General features: G+C 39.1%; 1 protein-coding gene across 5 annotated transcripts in view; it reads left to right on the top strand.

Annotated features, from left to right (window-relative positions):
- The window catches only part of RASGRF2 (Ras protein specific guanine nucleotide releasing factor 2), a 131147-nt gene that overhangs the window by 56760 nt on the left and 56102 nt on the right, over nucleotides 1–18285 (top strand). For 3 of the 5 annotated variants that reach the window (XM_054517851.1, XM_054517850.1, XM_036402966.2), the window contains exons 6-14: nucleotides 423–502; nucleotides 953–1146; nucleotides 2331–2440; nucleotides 5056–5174; nucleotides 9768–9928; nucleotides 10918–11008; nucleotides 11783–11919; nucleotides 14962–15044; nucleotides 17459–17707. In XM_054517851.1, coding sequence (XP_054373826.1) covers nucleotides 423–502; nucleotides 953–1146; nucleotides 2331–2440; nucleotides 5056–5174; nucleotides 9768–9928; nucleotides 10918–11008; nucleotides 11783–11919; nucleotides 14962–15044; nucleotides 17459–17707 — 1224 coding nt within the window. The remainder of the gene's footprint in view (nucleotides 1–422; nucleotides 503–952; nucleotides 1147–2330; nucleotides 2441–5055; nucleotides 5175–9767; nucleotides 9929–10917; nucleotides 11009–11782; nucleotides 11920–14961; nucleotides 15045–17458; nucleotides 17708–18285) is intronic. The other 2 variants (XM_036402968.2, XM_036402967.2) reach the window with 1 other exon arrangement.

The following is an 18285-nucleotide window of genomic DNA, read 5'->3' as shown; positions in this document are numbered from 1 at the left end:
CATATCCTGCAAAAAAGGAATTGTTCTTTCATTAGGCATCCAAGTACTGCTGTAATGAGCATGTTCAAGTAGCCCAGGAGGCATCTAACATTAGATACAGGACTGGGGTTGCATCCAAGCCTGCCCCAAACTTCTGAGAAATAGAATATGTTCCTTTAGTCATGAGGCAGGTTTCCTTTCCCTTGCTAGAATATGAATACGATGTTGGAATATTTATATTGAATACTATGAGTTTTTTAGAAGCACTGAGCTAGTATTTTTAAACAATGCAATAAAAGGAAGCACTTATTTCCATAACAATAACTGTCTTCTGTTTTTTTTCTAGCAAAGTGCAAAAGAGGAAGAGATGTTTCTCTGTGAATTATTAATCAGAAAATAAAACCAGAATTGTCTTTTTGTTTGTTTAAATACTTGTTTTTCAGTGAAACAATCATGTTTCTTCATGAGATATTTCACCAGGGCTTAAAAGCAAGAATAGCTAACTGGCCTACCTTAATTCTAGGTAAGTTACTTTATTTTCTACAGGGGTATAACTTTCATATTTATTTTTGAATAATCAGTAGGGATTTTTTTTTTTCTAAAGACATGACTTCTTAAAAGTCCCTTTTAAAAGGAATATGCATATGCAAGGTTAAAACCACAAGATCAGGTGTAGTGGGAATCCCATGCGGGCAGAAATGGTCTGTATATGAGAATTCCTCTGCCCTAAGCATTGATTAGATTTGTAATTTTTGTAATGCTATCTGACCATTAGGTAATCAGAACAACCACCACTGGGCAGGTGAAAAACCTACATTTAATGTTCCTAAATTGTCAGTGTATTGGAAACAGAACTGATTATAGTAATTCACTTCCAGAGAAAACACTGGAAAACACATTTTCTTTAAAAATGTATTTCAATACATGAGTAGCTGGGGAAAAAAAAAAAGGCATTTTTCTGCTTTTTTTTTAGCTGACCTATTTGACATTCTGCTGCCAATGCTGAACATATATCAAGAATTTGTTCGGAATCATCAATATAGCCTACAAGTGCTGGCAAACTGTAAGCAAAACAGAGATTTTGACAAACTCTTGAAGCAATATGAAGCCAACCCAGCATGTGAGGGTAGAATGCTGGAAACTTTCCTTACCTACCCCATGTTTCAGGTACTCCCTGTGTATTTTTTGTGTATATTTAATTTTACTGTTTGGTAGATTCATTTTATGTTACTGACATTGCAATTGATTGAGGGCTCATCTTGCCTAACTAGAAATACTCTCCTGAAAATTAGTTTGGTGTAATTTATTTTGTTGTTACGCCAAGACTCTGCTTGTGGAGATCTCCTCCCCAGCTATGCTGGCTCATCTTTGTTCAGTATCAGGAATGTTGAGGGGGAGTGTGGGATGAGGATGGCACCAAAGAAAATTGGCAAGGAGCAGGTCCTTGACTTGGGACCCCTGGTTATAAAGCCCAGAGAGGGATGATATTCAGGAACTTAGAACAGCCATAAGCACCTTACTGGGAATTCATTTGGTATCTTTCTCCCTGCTTTGCTCTCAAGTGACTTGGTCTTTAGAAAATGAAAAATAAACTGCAAAAGTTTTGAAAACTGTGCTTACCCTCCTGATTTTTACTGTGATCTCCCTGGAGTAGGCATTTTCTGCTGTTTTAAGATGTCTGTGAAGCACTGGCCTGAGAATTTTATGTCTTTTTCATTTAACCTGACATTTTGCTCATCCGAGGAATAGTGAACCCCCTCAGTTTCTGCAGTTATTGGAAAGCCAGATAGAGAAAAAAAATTAAAAAGGGGCATAAGTGTCACTTATATTAGGAGTAGTTATTAATATTAGCCGAAGGAGCCATTAGCACCTGCAGCAATGCTTTTTTAATTTTTGAAGTGGTATATTTTAAAGTTTTTGTGGGTACGGGGTTTCTTTGGGTTGAGTTGAAGCCAGGTCAAGGGAGCGAAGGAGATGGTCCTGTTCCTGTGTGATGAGGAATGTTATTATGTCATTGCTGGTGACTTTCCACATGAGCATAATTTTCCCTCTCCTCCTACATAAATCTTGTTGTGTCAGAGCAGTTATGCTGCACCATCACTTGGTTAAAAGCTCTGAAGGGTCCTTCTTTCTGTGGTTAAAAGCTCTGAAGGGTCCTTGTTACCCTGTAGCCTTTAATAGTCAAATACTGGACATTCTTCCATCTCCTTTTGTGCAATGTGAATGTTAGCTGAATGCAGACAGGTCACCTGGTAATTTCAATGTCAAAAGAAATTTACATGCTCATCATCTATTAAAATTGAGGGAAGGTATATATGGATTTACTGATATTATATCTTACTGGTTTCAAGATTCCCAGATACATTATAACACTTCACGAACTTTTGGCTCACACACCACACGAACACGTTGAGAGAAAAAGCCTTGAATTTGCTAAATCTAAACTGGAGGAACTTTCAAGGTAAGATTTTTCTACCTTATCTTTGATAATTTAGAATTAAAGGTTTTGAAAAGAAAAACCAGTTTTTCTTTATTTTTGCTCTTTTAAAAAGATATGCATTTTAGAGAAAAGTATCAAACCCAAAACAGAAGATAATGAAAAATAACAAAAATATCTCAGTGTAATATTTTGTCTGTTCTATTTTTTTTTCTTTTTGGCAAATTTAAATCTCCAAGTATCTCCTTGTATTTTGGTTAGGGAGAATTGAAATCACTATAGAAACCACCTATTCCTGGGTTATGAACAGAGCAGTTTTCTTTACAAAAAAAATTTTATTTTTCTTAATTTAAAGAGAGAAGGGCATTTTAAATAATTATGGTCTTGGAAAGTATCTAGTTCTCTATCTGTGTTATAATTTTAGTGTACTAGTGTGAAAAATGAATTTCATATTTGCTTCAAATAATGCCAGATAAGCAGGAACTCCAGATATATTCTGAGAACTTTTGCTCCTGGTGGAAACCTGCACAATGAAGCTCTTCCCTGAACCCCCAGACTTTTCTCAGATATTTCTCTCATCAGCCCAGTGGGAAATGTGTTTCTCCTCTCTGGGAAATGCAGTATTCTGCTGTGAACAAAGAGACCATGAGTGAACTCCAGGATATAAATATTCAGTGTCTGGAGAATTCACTAAAGATGTGCTTGGAGAATATTTAGTTGTAAAAGATCTGCACAAGCAGATAAATCAGCTTTGGACTGGCTTCATCACATAAGTCAGAGTTCACTGCTGATCCAACTGATTCACCACTGAACACTCAGAACTGGAGTTTGAGACTGACTGATCCTCTCTGCTCATAAAGTCAGTAGAGACCATAAATGTAAAATGAACTGACTCATTTCCATCCCTTTAAGGTAGTTCTGAGGGAGGAGGAGATTCCAGGAACTGCAGTCCAATTTCACTTTAGGAAAATATAATTGCAAGAGCATATAAGCTCCTGGGTTGGTTTCAGCACTAAAAAAATATGTATTTTTCTCTGTAAGGGAGAATGCCTATAGAAAGAGCAATAAGGAAAAAGGAAATGTTGAAATGTCAAAGCTCTGGTTGTTGAGGGAAAGGAAATGTCAAAGAAAAGCAATTTCAAGGAAAGAAAAGGAAAGGAGAAAGGAGAAAGGGAAAGGAAATGAGAGAGGAGAAAGGAGAAAGGGGAAAGGGGAAAGGAAAAAGGAGAAAGGGGAAAGGAGAAAGGGGAAAGGAAAAAGGAGAAAGGGGAAAGGAGAAAGGGGAAAGGAGAAAGGAGAAAGGGGAAAGGAAAAAGGAGAAAGGGGAAAGGAGAAAGGGGAAAGGAAAAAGGAGAAAGGGGAAAGGAGAAAGGGGAAAGGAAAAAGGAGAAAGGGGAAAGGAGAAAGGGGAAAGGAAAAAGGAGAAAGGGGAAAGGAGAAAGGGGAAAGGAAAAGGAGAAAGGGGAAAGGAGAAAGGGGAAAGGAAAAAGGAGAAAGGGGAAAGGAGAAAGGGGAAAGGAAAAGGAGAAAGGGGAAAGGAGAAAGGGGAAAGGAGAAAGGGGAAAGGAAAAAGGAGAAAGGGGAAAGGAGAAAGGGGAAAGGAAAAAGGAGAAAGGGGAAAGGAGAAAGGGGAAAGGAAAAGGAGAAAGGGGAAAGGAGAAAGGGGAAAGGAGAAAGGAGAAAGGGGAAAGGAGAAAGGGGAAAGGAAAAAGGAGAAAGGGGAAAGGAAAAAGGAGAAAGGGGAAAGGAGAAAGGGGAAAGGAGAAAGGGGAAAGGAAAAAGGAGAAAGGGGAAAGGAGAAAGGGGAAAGGAGAAAGGGGAAAGGAAAAAGGAGAAAGGGGAAAGGAGAAAGGGGAAAGGAGAAAGGGGAAAGGAAAAAGGAGAAAGGGGGAAGGAGAAAGGGGAAAGGAGAAAGGGGAAAGGAGAAAGGGGAAAGGAGAAAGGAGAAAGGAGAAGGGAGAAAGGGGAAAGGAGAAAGGGGAAAGGAAAAAAGAGAAAGGGGAAAGGAAAAAGGAGAAAGGGGAAAGGAGAAAGGGGAAAGGAAAAAGGAGAAAGGGGAAAGGAGAAAGGGGAAAGGAAAAAAGAGAAAGGGGAAAGGAGAAAGGGGAAAGGAAAAAGGAGAAAGGAGAAAGGGGAAAGGAAAAAGGAGAAAGGGGAAAGGAAAAAGGCGAAAGGGGAAAGGGGAAAGGAAAAAGGAGAAAGGGGAAAGGAAAAAGGAGAAAGGGGAAAGGATACATTGAGTTGTGAAGATGAAACAGGGACAGCGGGCGACTCTAAAGCCATGGAAAGGAAATCTTAAATGTGAGCTACACAATTCTAGGCAACACTTTCCTGTTTGTGCACAAAGGATCAGGTTCTCTTCTATCAGCTGTGAAGTGTTTGTAGCTCGGTGGCATCTGTCAGATGTGCTCAGGAACAGTCACTAATCTGCCAAATTGGCTCCACCGCTGAAAAATCAAAATGATCACAACAATGGTTTGAAAAGGAGAGGAAAAAAGGCAGGAGACCTGCTCTGGAGTGATGGGGCACTGGGTGGGTAGATCTGTAGCAGGTGGTGAAGGGCATGCACTGTGTCTTCAGAGACACAGCAGGTGTGAGGCACATTTTGAGGAGATAAAGTGCATTTTTGTCCCCAACAGAGTGATGCACGACGAGGTGAGTGACACAGAGAACATCCGGAAGAACCTGGCCATAGAGAGGACCATAGTGGAGGGCTGTGACATATTGCTAGATACCAGCCAAACCTTTATACGCCAAGGTAAGACATTCCTCTGCAAAGCTGCCCAAAAATCATGAAAAAAAACTGCACTGAAGGCAGCAGGGCTCACACTGCCATCGTCAGGCTGGGCACTGCACTGGGCACTTGTCAGCATCCTGAGCCTGCCCCCTGTCCCTGCAGGGTGAGTCACAAAGTGCCCTGAAAACAGGTGATTTTGGGCTGAGGTTGGACCTCAGTTCTGTGCTGTCTTCTGCAGGAAAATCAGCAGCACGTGAGTGGCAAAGCCCCCATGGGACTGTGATTCACATCCTGCCTGGACTGTGGTCCCAAGGGGATGGAGCAGGGGAAGAGCAGCACTCTTCTCTCAGTCTATTGATGGCAGCTTTGGAAACTCTTTCTGTTGAAAATCAGTTACAGCAGAGGTGGAATTTGTTGTTAAGTTCCCAAAAACTCTGCTAGAATAACATTTCCATTTTAAATAAGGGACAGGGTTTTTTTTGCCAGGAACTGCAAATTGGTTACAATTCTTACTTGGTGGTGTTTACTTTAGCTGCTTGTTTTTCTCCCATTTATATAATATTTTACTTTTGGATCTCTTGAAGCCCGTTACCGGGTTTATACAAAATAACTACAGATCTGTGGTGCAGGATTTTGACAAGGTTTTCCTCCTTTGTGCTGAAAAGCATTAAAATTATTCAGGAAAGGTTAGGAATATAATGTAGGTACATCCCTTCCTGAAACCTTTTCCAGATAACCTCAGCAGAACATCTGATATTTGATGGGGGCCATATTGTACCTGGTAATTAATAGGCTTTCTGTACATTTTGTAACACATATTATGCTGTTTCTGTAGTTATGTGGCCAAACTATGACTTTTCTGTAATAACTTCCAATATTATTTTTACATTACACTAACAATATTGTTTTTACAAACTCTATTAAATGACTTGATTGTTATTACATGTATACATTTTTATCTCTGAGGTGTTTTAGGAGTTTTGAATATGGCATTCAGAAAAAAAAAAGTTGTTTTGCACCCACAGCCAAAAAATTATAATGCTGTGATTATCCTAGGTTGACTTGTACTATGAAATCTAATTAAAGTTTAGAGTTTTTTAAAGATTATTACAATATGTAATACAAATATGTATTTTTATTTGTTGAGGTTTTCCCATCAAAACTGACTGACAATGTGTTGTCTGTATACCCACTGCTTCATCAGTAAAATTTAGAAATTTTTTTTCTGAAGGAATCAATCTGTACAAATTACTGTTGGCTTGTTAGTCCCAGGCCAAACCCTGTAAGTAAATTAAATTCAGATTTATTTCTAGGCACACAGTCAGAGGGCAGTGGACAGGAGTCTGTGTTACAGAAGGTTGTATCAGCTTATCTGGTGGAACATCCACTGCCTGTGATTCTGTGCAAGGGCAGAAATCTGAATAAAGCAAATGAAGTAATGGAGCCCATTTTCCTTTTACATCTGACAGTGGGGCACTTTGGCAGTGGTGTCCATCTCCTCTGGTTTCAGTTAGGCTTCCATTTGTTGTGCTGATTAGTGTAGATGGGCACAGGAAACTCATTTCCAGCTTAAAACAGGAGAGAGGAGCCACTACCTTTGTTCAGGCTTTTTTTGTGGATGTTAACGACAACTTTTTTATGTGTTACAGACTTTTTATTTTAAAGAAGAGATTGATTCTGTTGAGTTGTGCATGTTGAGACCACAGGAACTGTCCCTGGCAATGTTTTGCAATGCAGATTGTGAACTCTCATTTGAGTTTCTTGGGGTCTGATTTTCCCTGCCTTTTACGTAGGTACAGATTTTATAGTCAGGCACACAAACAAGTGAGGAATGTTTCCTTTGTGAGGCTGAAGTACACTCAGGGAGTCTCAAATCTGTTGCCATCCAAACAACTGAGCACCCTGAGCCCCTCTGGTGCTTTCAAACACTCTGATGCTTCTGCCATCAGCTGCTGTGAATTTACCTCTGCTGATAAAGATATCGTAACCACAAAATCAGGCAGTAGCTGGAGCTGGAAGGGACTTTGGAAATTACCCATTCCAGTCTCAAGGCAGCACCAGCTAGAGGAGGTTGGTTTCTGCCATGCCCCCTCAGTATTTTGTTCTTTCCAAGGACAGAGACTCCGCAGCCTCCCTGAATGAGCAACCTCTTCCAGTGTTTAACCCTCTGAGCAGTAAAAACAAAAAACAGCAAAAAAGCCTGAAAACCTCCAGCATGGAGAAAGCCAGGCTGAGCTGGTAAATCAGACAGTTCAATGTAGACTTCTGAATGCTTGGGTTTGTTTATAAATCCAGCCTTTTATATTCTTTGGATTGAACAAAGGCTGAGAGGATGACTGTTGAAGCATTGAAGTGCTGAAAGTGCTTAAGGCCTGAGGCTGGATAAAAATTCATGGGATTACACTATTGTCCAAACTATACTGTTAATGAATGTTCTAAAATTAGCTTCACTTGCTCATTGCATCTGTACATTGGCCAATTGTGACCATTTTTTTCCCTTAAGAGGAAATCTGTGGTAGAGCCAATGCCCAGTTTTGTTAACCACTAAAACCTGATGAGAATGCCCAAGGTCCTTGCTTGGGGTCAGCCATGCAGTATGTGTAGGAGATGTGTCCCTCTCTGCAGGTTTGAAAGAGAGAAAATGCAGTCTCTCTTTTCTGCTTTTAGAGAGAGGTTTGCTCTGTTTTACCTTATTAAACAGTATTTCAGCTCTGTGCAAGAATATTGTTTAACCTCAGCCCATTATGACAGAACAGAGCATGTTAGTCCTGAAAGCATTCCAGTGAAAATAAAAATAAATAAATAAACAAAAATTACCAGCGACCTTACTTCTGTAAGCATCTAATATTTATAGGTACTATTACTCTACTAAGCAAAGCAGAAACAAAAAGTACAGATTGAATATTGCTTCCCTAAATGTGTAGATGGAATTTTAGGACTAAAAGTACCCAGGGAGTTTTGTCTGGGAGTTGTTTTGAACATGCTGGCCTTGCAGCGTGGCTTGAGGGACAGTCAGTGTAACATGGAAAAGTCATGGTTCCAACACATGGAAATGATCTCCTCCCTCTCTCCTACAGCTGAGGCAGGTTGGCTGCTTGTCCAGGGGAAATGCACAACAGCCAGTGAATATTTATGGGTTTGGGTCAGAATGTAAGTGAATCTGAAATGTTCCAAACTCCTCTGCAAAATTCTAGAGCATAACTTCGCTGTTGTGTTTCGGTGACACAAGTTGTGTTATACATTTAGTCTAAATGTGAAATGTCTGTCAGAGAACACTGTTATCTGGCAAATTTACTGCTGTGTAATTTCCCATGTCAGTAGAAGTTTATATATTAATAATTTAAGGCTACTTAAATATATATAGAGAGAGCTAAGTGTAGGAAAAAAATGTAAATAGCACCTTTCTCAGTTACTGAAATTTCTCTGTTTGTTAATGTAAGCTTGCATATGTGAACTTTGAGAAAGATAATCCTTTTGACAACACAGAGTAAGAATTGCTAATCTAATATTTCATGGATAATTCTGTCAGGCTGGCATTGTGTCAGGGTGCCACCACTACTTTGAGCTTTGATGCAGTTGTGCCACTTCGTATCTGGAAGGGGCAGGTCAAAGCCTTCTCCTGCTGCTTGTTCTGCTGTGCAGCTCCCTTTGCCTCATCAGTTTCTTGGCGCTTTTGTGACCTTGCTCCTATCAGGGAGCTAAGTCAGCTGCCTCTTCCCAGCATTATTTTCGTGCTGGTTTAGCTGTGTGAGTACCTGATGCTGGAACAAGGCACGAGCCAGTGTAAAGGTAATAGTGAGGAGAGATGTGTGGGAAGGAGACTAGGAGGTCTCTTGGCTGCCCTGTCTGCTAACAGCAAGTTGTATGGTAGAAATATTTCTGTTTAATCTACAGAGGAGTTGCACTTCACCACCAAATTTAACTCCTGCTCCAAATTTGGAGGTGATACCCATGGTGGGATCAATCTGGAAAAGTTGGTCACAGACTGAGATGTGAAACAGCAAGAGAAGCAGAGCTGTCCCCAGCCTGGAACTCTGCAAAGCAGAATTCAGGCTTATGTAAGCAGGTTCAATTTAGTTCGGGAGTGTTTTACTGGCAACACATTTCGGATGAGCTGTGGAGCACTGACAATTATGCAGTACAAGATGAGAAGGAGAAATGTGCTTCATTTCCATCTCTCTTGCACTTGGGCACACACACAAACTCTTTTCCATCAAAAAGAACTTTTCCATGTTCTTTCCATTCTCCGTCTCTTTGGTTTGGAAGTGTCTTTTGCAAGTGTAGTGGCTGTCAGAGTGGTGTTTGCTGCTCAGCCACATTTTCCGATCAATGGCCTCTTAGTGTGTTTAATTGCCTAATCAGCCCTGGATCTAATCCTGCCATGTACACAAGTGTTAGTCTAGACTGTACTTGAGTCTATTTATGATACTAAAAAAAAGGGAATCTGTGCAGTAAAAAAGGGATTGACTTGTTCTTGAAAGAGATGCTGATACACATTGATACTAGAATGAAGAGTTGTGTTAATTAATGTAAGAGTGCTCAATGAATTAACAGTTTGAGCATTACCTACTAAATATTACTGTAATACAGTGGATTTTGCACCTTCATTACCAGGTTCCCTTATCCAGGTCCCCTCAGTTGAGAGGGGAAAGCTGAGTAAAGTTCGCCTGGGCTCATTGTCTTTGAAGAAAGAAGGAGAAAGACAATGCTTCTTGTTTACAAAACACTTCTTAATTTGTACAAGAAGTTCAGGAGGAAAACTGCATCTTCTTAAGGTATGGACTTCATATTATGATTCAATTTTCAAAATGAAAACACATCTTTGGTGAACTGCCAACATTTTGCTGTTTTATGTGTTTCATGTGAGTGTTGCATTAGTGGTTAAAAACAAAAGTGGGGTGGTGCACAATGTTTAACTGCTTTGTCTTTTCATTGCAAATAATAGAATTCAGACAATTTCCTTTTATTAGACCCAGTTAATTCTAGTAAACTGGGGATTAGAAACAAGGCATTGATGTATCTATTTGTTTGAAGTGGTGAATAAATTCAGTGTATGTAGCACTGAATTTAAGTCAGTTTTCAGTGCATAAATCAGTCAGTACAACCCTGCAGAATTGCCAAAGAACATTTTCCAGAGCTCTAATAAAATTAATTTTCAAAGTCAATTCAGTTTTCCTGAACAGCATGTTCTCTTAAAATAAAATGTCATCTAAGAACAATCTAGTTATATTTGTTGAGAATCTGTCTTTCATAGTGCTGGCTTGTGGGTAAAGAGATGTTGGTAGTTCATGAAGAGGGTTATGTTGAATGGAATTTTAATTTGGCATACCAAGAGGTTATTAAGGGTCACGTACTTTCCCACTTTGCACCTCTTACATAGTTCAAGTACTTATGCAAAATAAATAGAGTCTAATGGAACCTTTAAGAAAAATTGTATGTATTTCACTTAAATTCAGAAGATGAAATTCTAGTTAACTTTTTTAGAACTTGTGAGCAAGTCTGTGTGTGCCATAAATTAAAGCATGGTAAAAGTGAAAGAAATTTTGTGCATTGTACTATTAATCTGCTGGATTCAGAAAAAACATTATATTTAATCAGTTTGAGTTTAGTTATTTAAGGAAAAAATGTGCATCATGAAATTCATATATCTTCCTTAGAGCTCTGAGTAATGTAAAATGTTAGAGTCAGGCCTGTCAACATTTAAAAAAACCTGTGACAAATGGGAATAAATAACATTTGTGTGAAATGTGCTTTGTTTCCACAGACAGGAGGTGTTCTGTCTCTGATAGAATGCACTCTAGTCGAGGAGACAGAAGCGAGTGATGATGATTGTAAGTTAAATTCAGCTGTCAGTAGTAAGTACAGTTTCTAGTTTCCTAAAATTAGTACCCTTTTTTATTTTTTCATAAGAGCAAATAGATATGTTGTTGTGAAACCAGTAGAATACAGTGTAAAACTGATCCATTAAAATTGCTGTTCTTATAATGGACATGCTGTCTTGGATGGGGCATTGTTTTGTTGTATTTGTTCCTGCTGTTAACACCCCTTACTGGATTTTCAAGAGGGCTGGCTGGAGAAATGTGGCTTTTGTATTCAAGTTCACCCAGACCATCTCGGAAAAAAAAAAAAAATTGAAAATTAAAAAAAAAAAGGAAAAAAGCCTTAAATAAGCTGCATAATAATTTGCTTTCTGAAATACATGGGAGTTGACTGATTTGGAAGAATTAATGGGAACTTTTTTGCCTTGGGATCCCCACAAATCAGGAGTGCAAGCTTATTCAAATGGCATTACAAAATACAGTCTCAGGCTGATTTTATTGTTACTCCTTTTGTCTTCCATCCTGCAGTTTGTCAAGTTTTGCACTTGAATTGTGAAAGTAGTTTTATTGAATGATACTTGTAGTATGGTGAAGATGTATTAGCATACAGGTGTTATAAGAAACTTTATCTTGAAGAGCAAATCCCAATATGTGAACAACAAAATGAGTTGTTGGATACCTAATTGGATTTGCTCTTTATCAGCAAGATGTTTTATAGCTTTTCCATTGTAAATGAAATAACTCTTTTCTTTGTCTTACACTGTGACATTTCATGGTGTGACTTTTTTTTCTCCCCCTCTGGCTGTAAAGCAAAAGGCTCTGGGCAAGTGTTTGGACACCTGGATTTCAAGCTGATAGTGGAGCCCACGGATGCTCCTCCTTTCACTGTTGTCCTTTTGGCTCCATCACGGCAGGAGAAAGCTGCATGGACAAGTGACATCAGCCAGGTACCTCAGTGCTTTTCTGTCTTGGTTGGAAAAGCCAGGTGTCTGCTGAGGAAGGCAGGAGCCTCCCTTGAAATGGAAAATGCAAACCCCCTCCCTCTGAATTATTGCAGCAATTAAGGGGCTCTCAGGCAAAGATATGGGAATAACAGTTCTTCACTAGGAAAATTAAAAATACAAATGCAGTAGTACAAACAAAAACAAACCAGTGCCAGAGTGAGACCATGCCCTGTCCCCTGTGTGTCAGGGGATGGCACAGCCCCATCCCATGGGGGCTCAGCCCTCCTGCAGTGCCAGCTGTGGCTCTGCTGGAGCAGGGATCCTGCACAAGGGGGGAGTTTTCCTCTGCAGCTCCAGGGCTGCTGGAGATGGGCCTGGGCTCCCTCTGGCCATGCAGGGCAGCAGAAGCTGCTCCTCTGGCAATGCACTGGGCAAAGGCTGCTGGGCTGTCCCAAAGCTCAGATTGGATCCAGGTAGGAATGCTTGGCTCCTCCCCTGGGCGGAGCATCTCCCCATGGGATGATGGGATTGGATCAGCCCTGCAGGGACACTCAGTGGCCATGGACAGCAGATAATTAATAATGAATGGCCATGAACAACAGAGATCTCCTGGAGGGAGGATTGGCTGTGGGAGAGATAAAGAAAACTGCCCCATGAACAGCAGAGAACTGCCCCAGCTCTGACAGATGGGAATGGAATACACACCCCCCTTTCCAACTGAAGACATTTTCTCACCTGGTTTTGGTTAGGTCTTCCTTCACTCTGAGCTTCTGAAAACCAGCCTAACACAGGGGTGATGAACACCTTTGATGTGCTGTGAAAAAACGTTAGTGCTGCCTGTTCTCCTCAAAATTCTGTCATTGCATTTGGGTCACCAGGGAAGTCTGTTTCTCAAAAACAGAGATGGGATATAACTTTCAGAATTGTCCATAGACAAAGATAATGGTAAGCATTTTTATGTCTAAGGAGAGCCCATCTAGACACATATTTTGATTTAAGAAGAAGGTTTATTCATGTACTGGTTTATTCATGATTTTCATACAGATCAAAACCACCTCAGTCCTAGCGTGAAAGTGATACCATATCACATCAATAATGAAATAAGAAAATGGGATAAATTCTTTTTTCCACCAAAAATTAATGCTAACAAACCATTATAAATAATTGCTGAGCATTCTGACAGTGTGCAGGAACTGTCAATGTTGTGAATGAACAAAAAGGGTATTTAAATTTTTTTAAATGCAAGGGATAAGTTGTTGGGGCTTTTTAAAATTGCTTTTTACTTTAAACTAATAGAAATAATAGACAAACTAAATAAAATAATAGACAAACTAAAATAAAATAATAGACAAACTTTGTCATAATCTATTTGTGAAAAGAAGTTGAATGAAAAAAAAAACCAAAAAAACCAAAACCCCTGAACTTCCAGCTACCCAGAGCTAAATCAAGGCTATTTATGTTTTGTTTATGCACACAAACAAGAACATACATCTCTCATAGTTCTGAATTCAGGTCCCATCCTCTATTAATTTAGAGAGAAATAGCTGATTAGAGGATTATCAGCATGGAATGTCATGCATTTCCAAAGTTGCTATCATTGCTGGCAACATCTCCAGATGAATCATCATCATAATGAGGAGAAATTGCTTAAAAAATAAGAATTCTGACTTATTTTGTGCCAGATTAACATTTTTGAAAGAACAAAAATAGGCAAATAAAAATCTCAAAAATACAGTATGAGCTACAACTTGCTGTCTTACAGACAGACCTGGTTGGAGAATTTTACAAAACAGATTTTCAACAGATTTTCAGGGAATTATTGTTGTTCCATTGGTGTGTAAAATTACTGGAGTAATTTCCTGGCACAGATAGACCATTTAAGAATGCTACTAAGTCCATTCTTAGCCTAAATTATAATAATGTAAAAAATTGTCTGTGCTAAGGTGCTAAGGGCTTCTTTGAAATATTTCGAGGTCAAATAGGGGAAATATAAGTACTTCTATTAAATGTGTTTCTCACTGCTTTTAGGTAATGATTTGAGAAAATCATACTGTGAATTACTGCAGCTGCACTTTCCAAATAATCTTAAAATCCTGAATTGAAACCCGCATAAAAGTGCATAGATGATATTTAAAATTTAAAACTATAGTTGTAATCTAAACCTGAAGAGGCCTGTGATTATCAGGTTTGAGCAATCCAATATCAGTCATTGGTTTGAAATTAAATGTTCCACAGCCTGAAGGCAACGTGTGTTCTTGAAATCAGGATAAATGTGTGTGATAATTTCTGGAACTCCTTTTTACTGATGTAAGGAGATTGTCCATATATTTAAAAAAAAAAAAAAGTATATTTATATGTAAACATATATATGTATATGTGTACATATGAATAAAAGTAGGAAGTATAATGAAGACAAGAGCCCTGTAGGGTTTGGTAGAGGTCCAACCCCTTCCCCAGCTCTGTTCCCTTCTTTGGGCTCATCTGAACTACATAAAGGTACACTTAAAAGTCCCTCCTAATCCCAGCCTCAAACATTTATACAGGAGTTTGCAGGGAGCAGCTTGGACAGCTTCCTCACAGCTGCGTTTCACAAGGAGCACCACTTGAATTTGTTTTTACAAATGTGTTTCTGGAAGCTTTTATATTCCCTTTTAGTCTTTTGCACAGAGGCAGAGGTTAAGATATTACTGTACCCCTTGGAGTATAAAGCATTCTGACTTTCTTGTGGTCTTGATTTCTCAAGCTTACATTCTTTCAGGAAACACTAGAAATAATGAGTTTTTTTCCCTTTCAAAGGAGCTTCAAAGGAAATATCACTTCCAACTCAAAGTACTTAATCATGTGGAAAAGAAAAGGTTTCTGAACTGAATACCCTGAGAGGCAAAGGCTAGAGAAGCATGTCGACTCTAATTCTTGCATCACTGATTTTCATTTGAGAAAATACCTTGTCTTAATCAGCCCATACCCTGCAAAAGCTGTGCTTCAAGCTTATAGGGATATGAAAAGTGTTTTGACTTTAACAGTTTTCAATGTTTATTTCCACAGTGCATTGATAATATAAGGTGCAATGGATTAATGACAATAGTGTTTGAAGAAAACTCCAAAGTCACAGTGCCACATATGATCAAGTAAGTGCAACAGAGAACAAAATAGATTGTTGTGTTTCTTCAATAAAAAATTTAACAATAGAAAGGACGTGTTTAGACAATGCAAACCTTTAATTTTTTTTTCTAGCATTTTGGTTGAATGGAACTGATTCTATATTCCAAAACATATATTTTCAAATCCCTTTCTTGGAGTTGTAGGGATCACTCAGAGTGGTAAACTCTCAATTCACAGTGTTGGATCACAACTCAGATTTTTCTGGGTTTTCAGTAGTTAGCTTCAGTTACGCCTCAGATGAATGATTTTGTTCTCAGCTTTTCCTTGTCATCTCAAAATTTTATTGGACATTTTTACAATGTCTTCAGAATTTATGTGACTGCAGACAAGTACCATTTTCAAAGGTACTTTGTTATAATAGCCAAAGTTTTTGTTCTCTGTATTTCTGTTATTTCTGTTAAAAAGTTACTTTCTCTCGTGATTTTAACTGATCACATCAAAGTAGCATCATTGTTTATAAGGCTGCTTCCTTTACCTTTGGATTATCTCAGTTATTTATTGTAATAAGTGTTTTTTGTTTCTAGTGAGATATTTTCAGTACATGATTCCAGATTTTTAACACAGCTTGGATCTTCTGCATGCCTCAATTTACATGAGTTTTACTTTTTAGAATACAATGAATATATATGTGAATGGAACATAGGGATAGACATAAAACTATTTCCTTTTTCACTATTATCTGTCACATCTCTTGGTTTGTCAAATGCCTCTTCTGTAGTTGTTTCTTCTCCTCTGTGCTTAGAAATGGGAGAGAGAAAGCATCTGGGAATGCACTGTTAGGGCACACACCTTTGATCCCTGGAAATAAGGCATTTTATTGTCCTCAGCTTTATTCCAGGAACTCTCCAGTGCGTAAAAACTTCTGTCACCTGCTGAGGTTTAAAAGTACATTTGTCCCCTTTAAAGTACAGCAGGACCTCAGTCCCCATGCCAACAGAAAGGAATATTAATTCTGAAGAACATACAGGACCTTCACAACAAACACAAATTTGGTGTTCTCCTTCTTAAATTTGACTTGCCTGATTTGCAGCACAGTTTGACTTTCAGAGTCAGATGTCATTGCATGATAGAAACAAAAGATTGCCACTTTTTGGAGGCCCTAGTTTAAAAAACAATATTTTGTTGTTGTTGTTGCTTCTTTTATGTAATACAGTGTAGAATTGTGTGGAATATCCCGATCTTTCTTCTGAGAAACTCCAATAATTTATAACAAAAAGATGGGGTGTATTGAAAGATGCTTCACTTAGTGTTCATCCTGTTTATTTACAAACTAGGCAAAACAGAATTTGAGGGCAAAACCACTCCATTAGGGGTACGGTTATGTAAATTATTCTTTTTTTTTTTTTTTAATTTCCAAGCAGAAATTTATTGGTTTTTGCTTTTGATTTTTTCACTAAAATAAATTTTTTTCTTGGTTTCTGATTTAAAATTTGAGATCTTTTGTGCTGTTCCCTCTTTCTTCTCTTAAAACAAAAAGTAAGTCTTGGAGCTGAAGGCAGGTGTTAATTTGCAAGTAAGCCTTAAACCTAGCTAAGGGATTAATTTTTAGGATCCATTACTTTATTTTAGATAAAGCTTGATCCCACCAGAAAACATTGCAATGAATTATTCCATACTGAGATTTTAGTAACATTGACCTATGGGCCACAAAAGCCTAAAAGAGACAAGAGGGGACAATTCTGCCACCTGTTTCATTTCAGAAATGTAAGCATGATAAACAGTTTCTTAGGCTTTGAGGTGTAAAGCATTTGCCAAAAATAAAATTTAAGTTCCCTTAGTTATGGAAGCATTTATCACCACAAATTAAAAGTTTTCCTGCATTGATGAAGCACAAAAGTGCATAAATTTTTGTTGCTTTTGTGTTGACGGAAACAGCTAAAGGAGTACCACTCCTTTGATACCTGGAGAAGCTGCCTAGAGCAAAGCTGGACAGAGTTAAAGGAATAAAATAGGGATTTATTAAAAGGCCTTCAAAGGACACACCTTGGGCAGTACAAGAGCCCAGCTGTGGCTACACCCAAGATAGACCCCAAGTCATGAATTTTCACACTTTTATGAGTTCTGGTCCATTTCCATACTGGGTTCATTGTCCAATTCCAGCTCCAGGTTCTGCAGTCCCACCCTCCCAAGTTGCTCTCCTCCATTCCCTGCTGTTTGCACTTTTTGGGCTGAAGCTGCAGCGATGTCCTTGGTTCTGGGGCTGGAGAAGGATTGTTCTGTGTGACTGAGCTGTGAGGAGAGCAGCTGACGCTTTACATGGAGTTCAGAGTTATTTATTAATGCAGTACAGAATCTGGAAAATATGAAAGCTCAAACTGAAGGCAACTCCTTAGCTACGATCACTCGTTGGTAAAGTGTTTTAAATTTGACTTTTGTGTAGATCTGACGCCCGTCTTCACAGAGATGACATCGATATTTGCTTCAGCAAAACACTGAATTCCTGCAAAGTGCCCCAGATCCGCTACGCGAGCGTGGAGCGCCTCTTGGAGCGGCTGACGGATCTGCGGTTCCTGAGCATCGACTTCCTCAACACCTTCCTGCACACCTACCGCATCTTCACCACCGCCTCCGTGGTCCTGGAGAAGCTCTCTGACATCTACCGGCGCCCCTTCACCTCCATTCCTGTCAGGTGAGCCTGGGGTTGGCACCTTCCTGGGACCTCTCTCTCACAGATTTCTGGGAGAGATATCACAGCCTCGGTCATTGCTTGTTTTGTGGGCGTTTTTCTCATTATTTTCTGCTTGTAAATAATCTAAGAGAAAGGTTCTTAGTGTGTAAACAGGACGCCAGTTTTATGGAGGGTCTGTTTCAGCTATATGCCCAAGCTCTGAGGACAAAGTGTCACACAGATTTTGCAGTGCCATGCAGATTTGCTTAAAATTGAAGCATTTTCACTTAAATCTGTTCAGTGTTTGCTACCGTGTGTCACATTCACATTCTCTAGAAAAATCCCTTTGCCCAGGATTTTTCCCCTGGGAAGCTGAGAAGCCTCAGAGAAAAATGAAAACAAATATTTCATTTGCTTCTCCTGTGTTTTGCTTGTCTGGAATGTGTTTGGAGATTGTTTACCCACAGGTGATTGTTCCATTGGATTCGGCTGTGAGTTGTTCTCACTCTTTGGCCAATCAGTGCCAAGCTGTGTCAGGACTCTGGCGAGAGTCACGAGTTTTCATTATTATCTTTTTAGCATTCAGTAAGTATCCTTTC

The sequence above is a fragment of the Molothrus ater genome, chromosome Z (genome assembly GCF_012460135.2).
Source record: "Molothrus ater isolate BHLD 08-10-18 breed brown headed cowbird chromosome Z, BPBGC_Mater_1.1, whole genome shotgun sequence".
In the NCBI taxonomy this organism is placed as follows: Eukaryota; Metazoa; Chordata; class Aves; order Passeriformes; family Icteridae; genus Molothrus; species Molothrus ater.
This window is presented reverse-complemented; position numbering and strand designations above follow the sequence as displayed.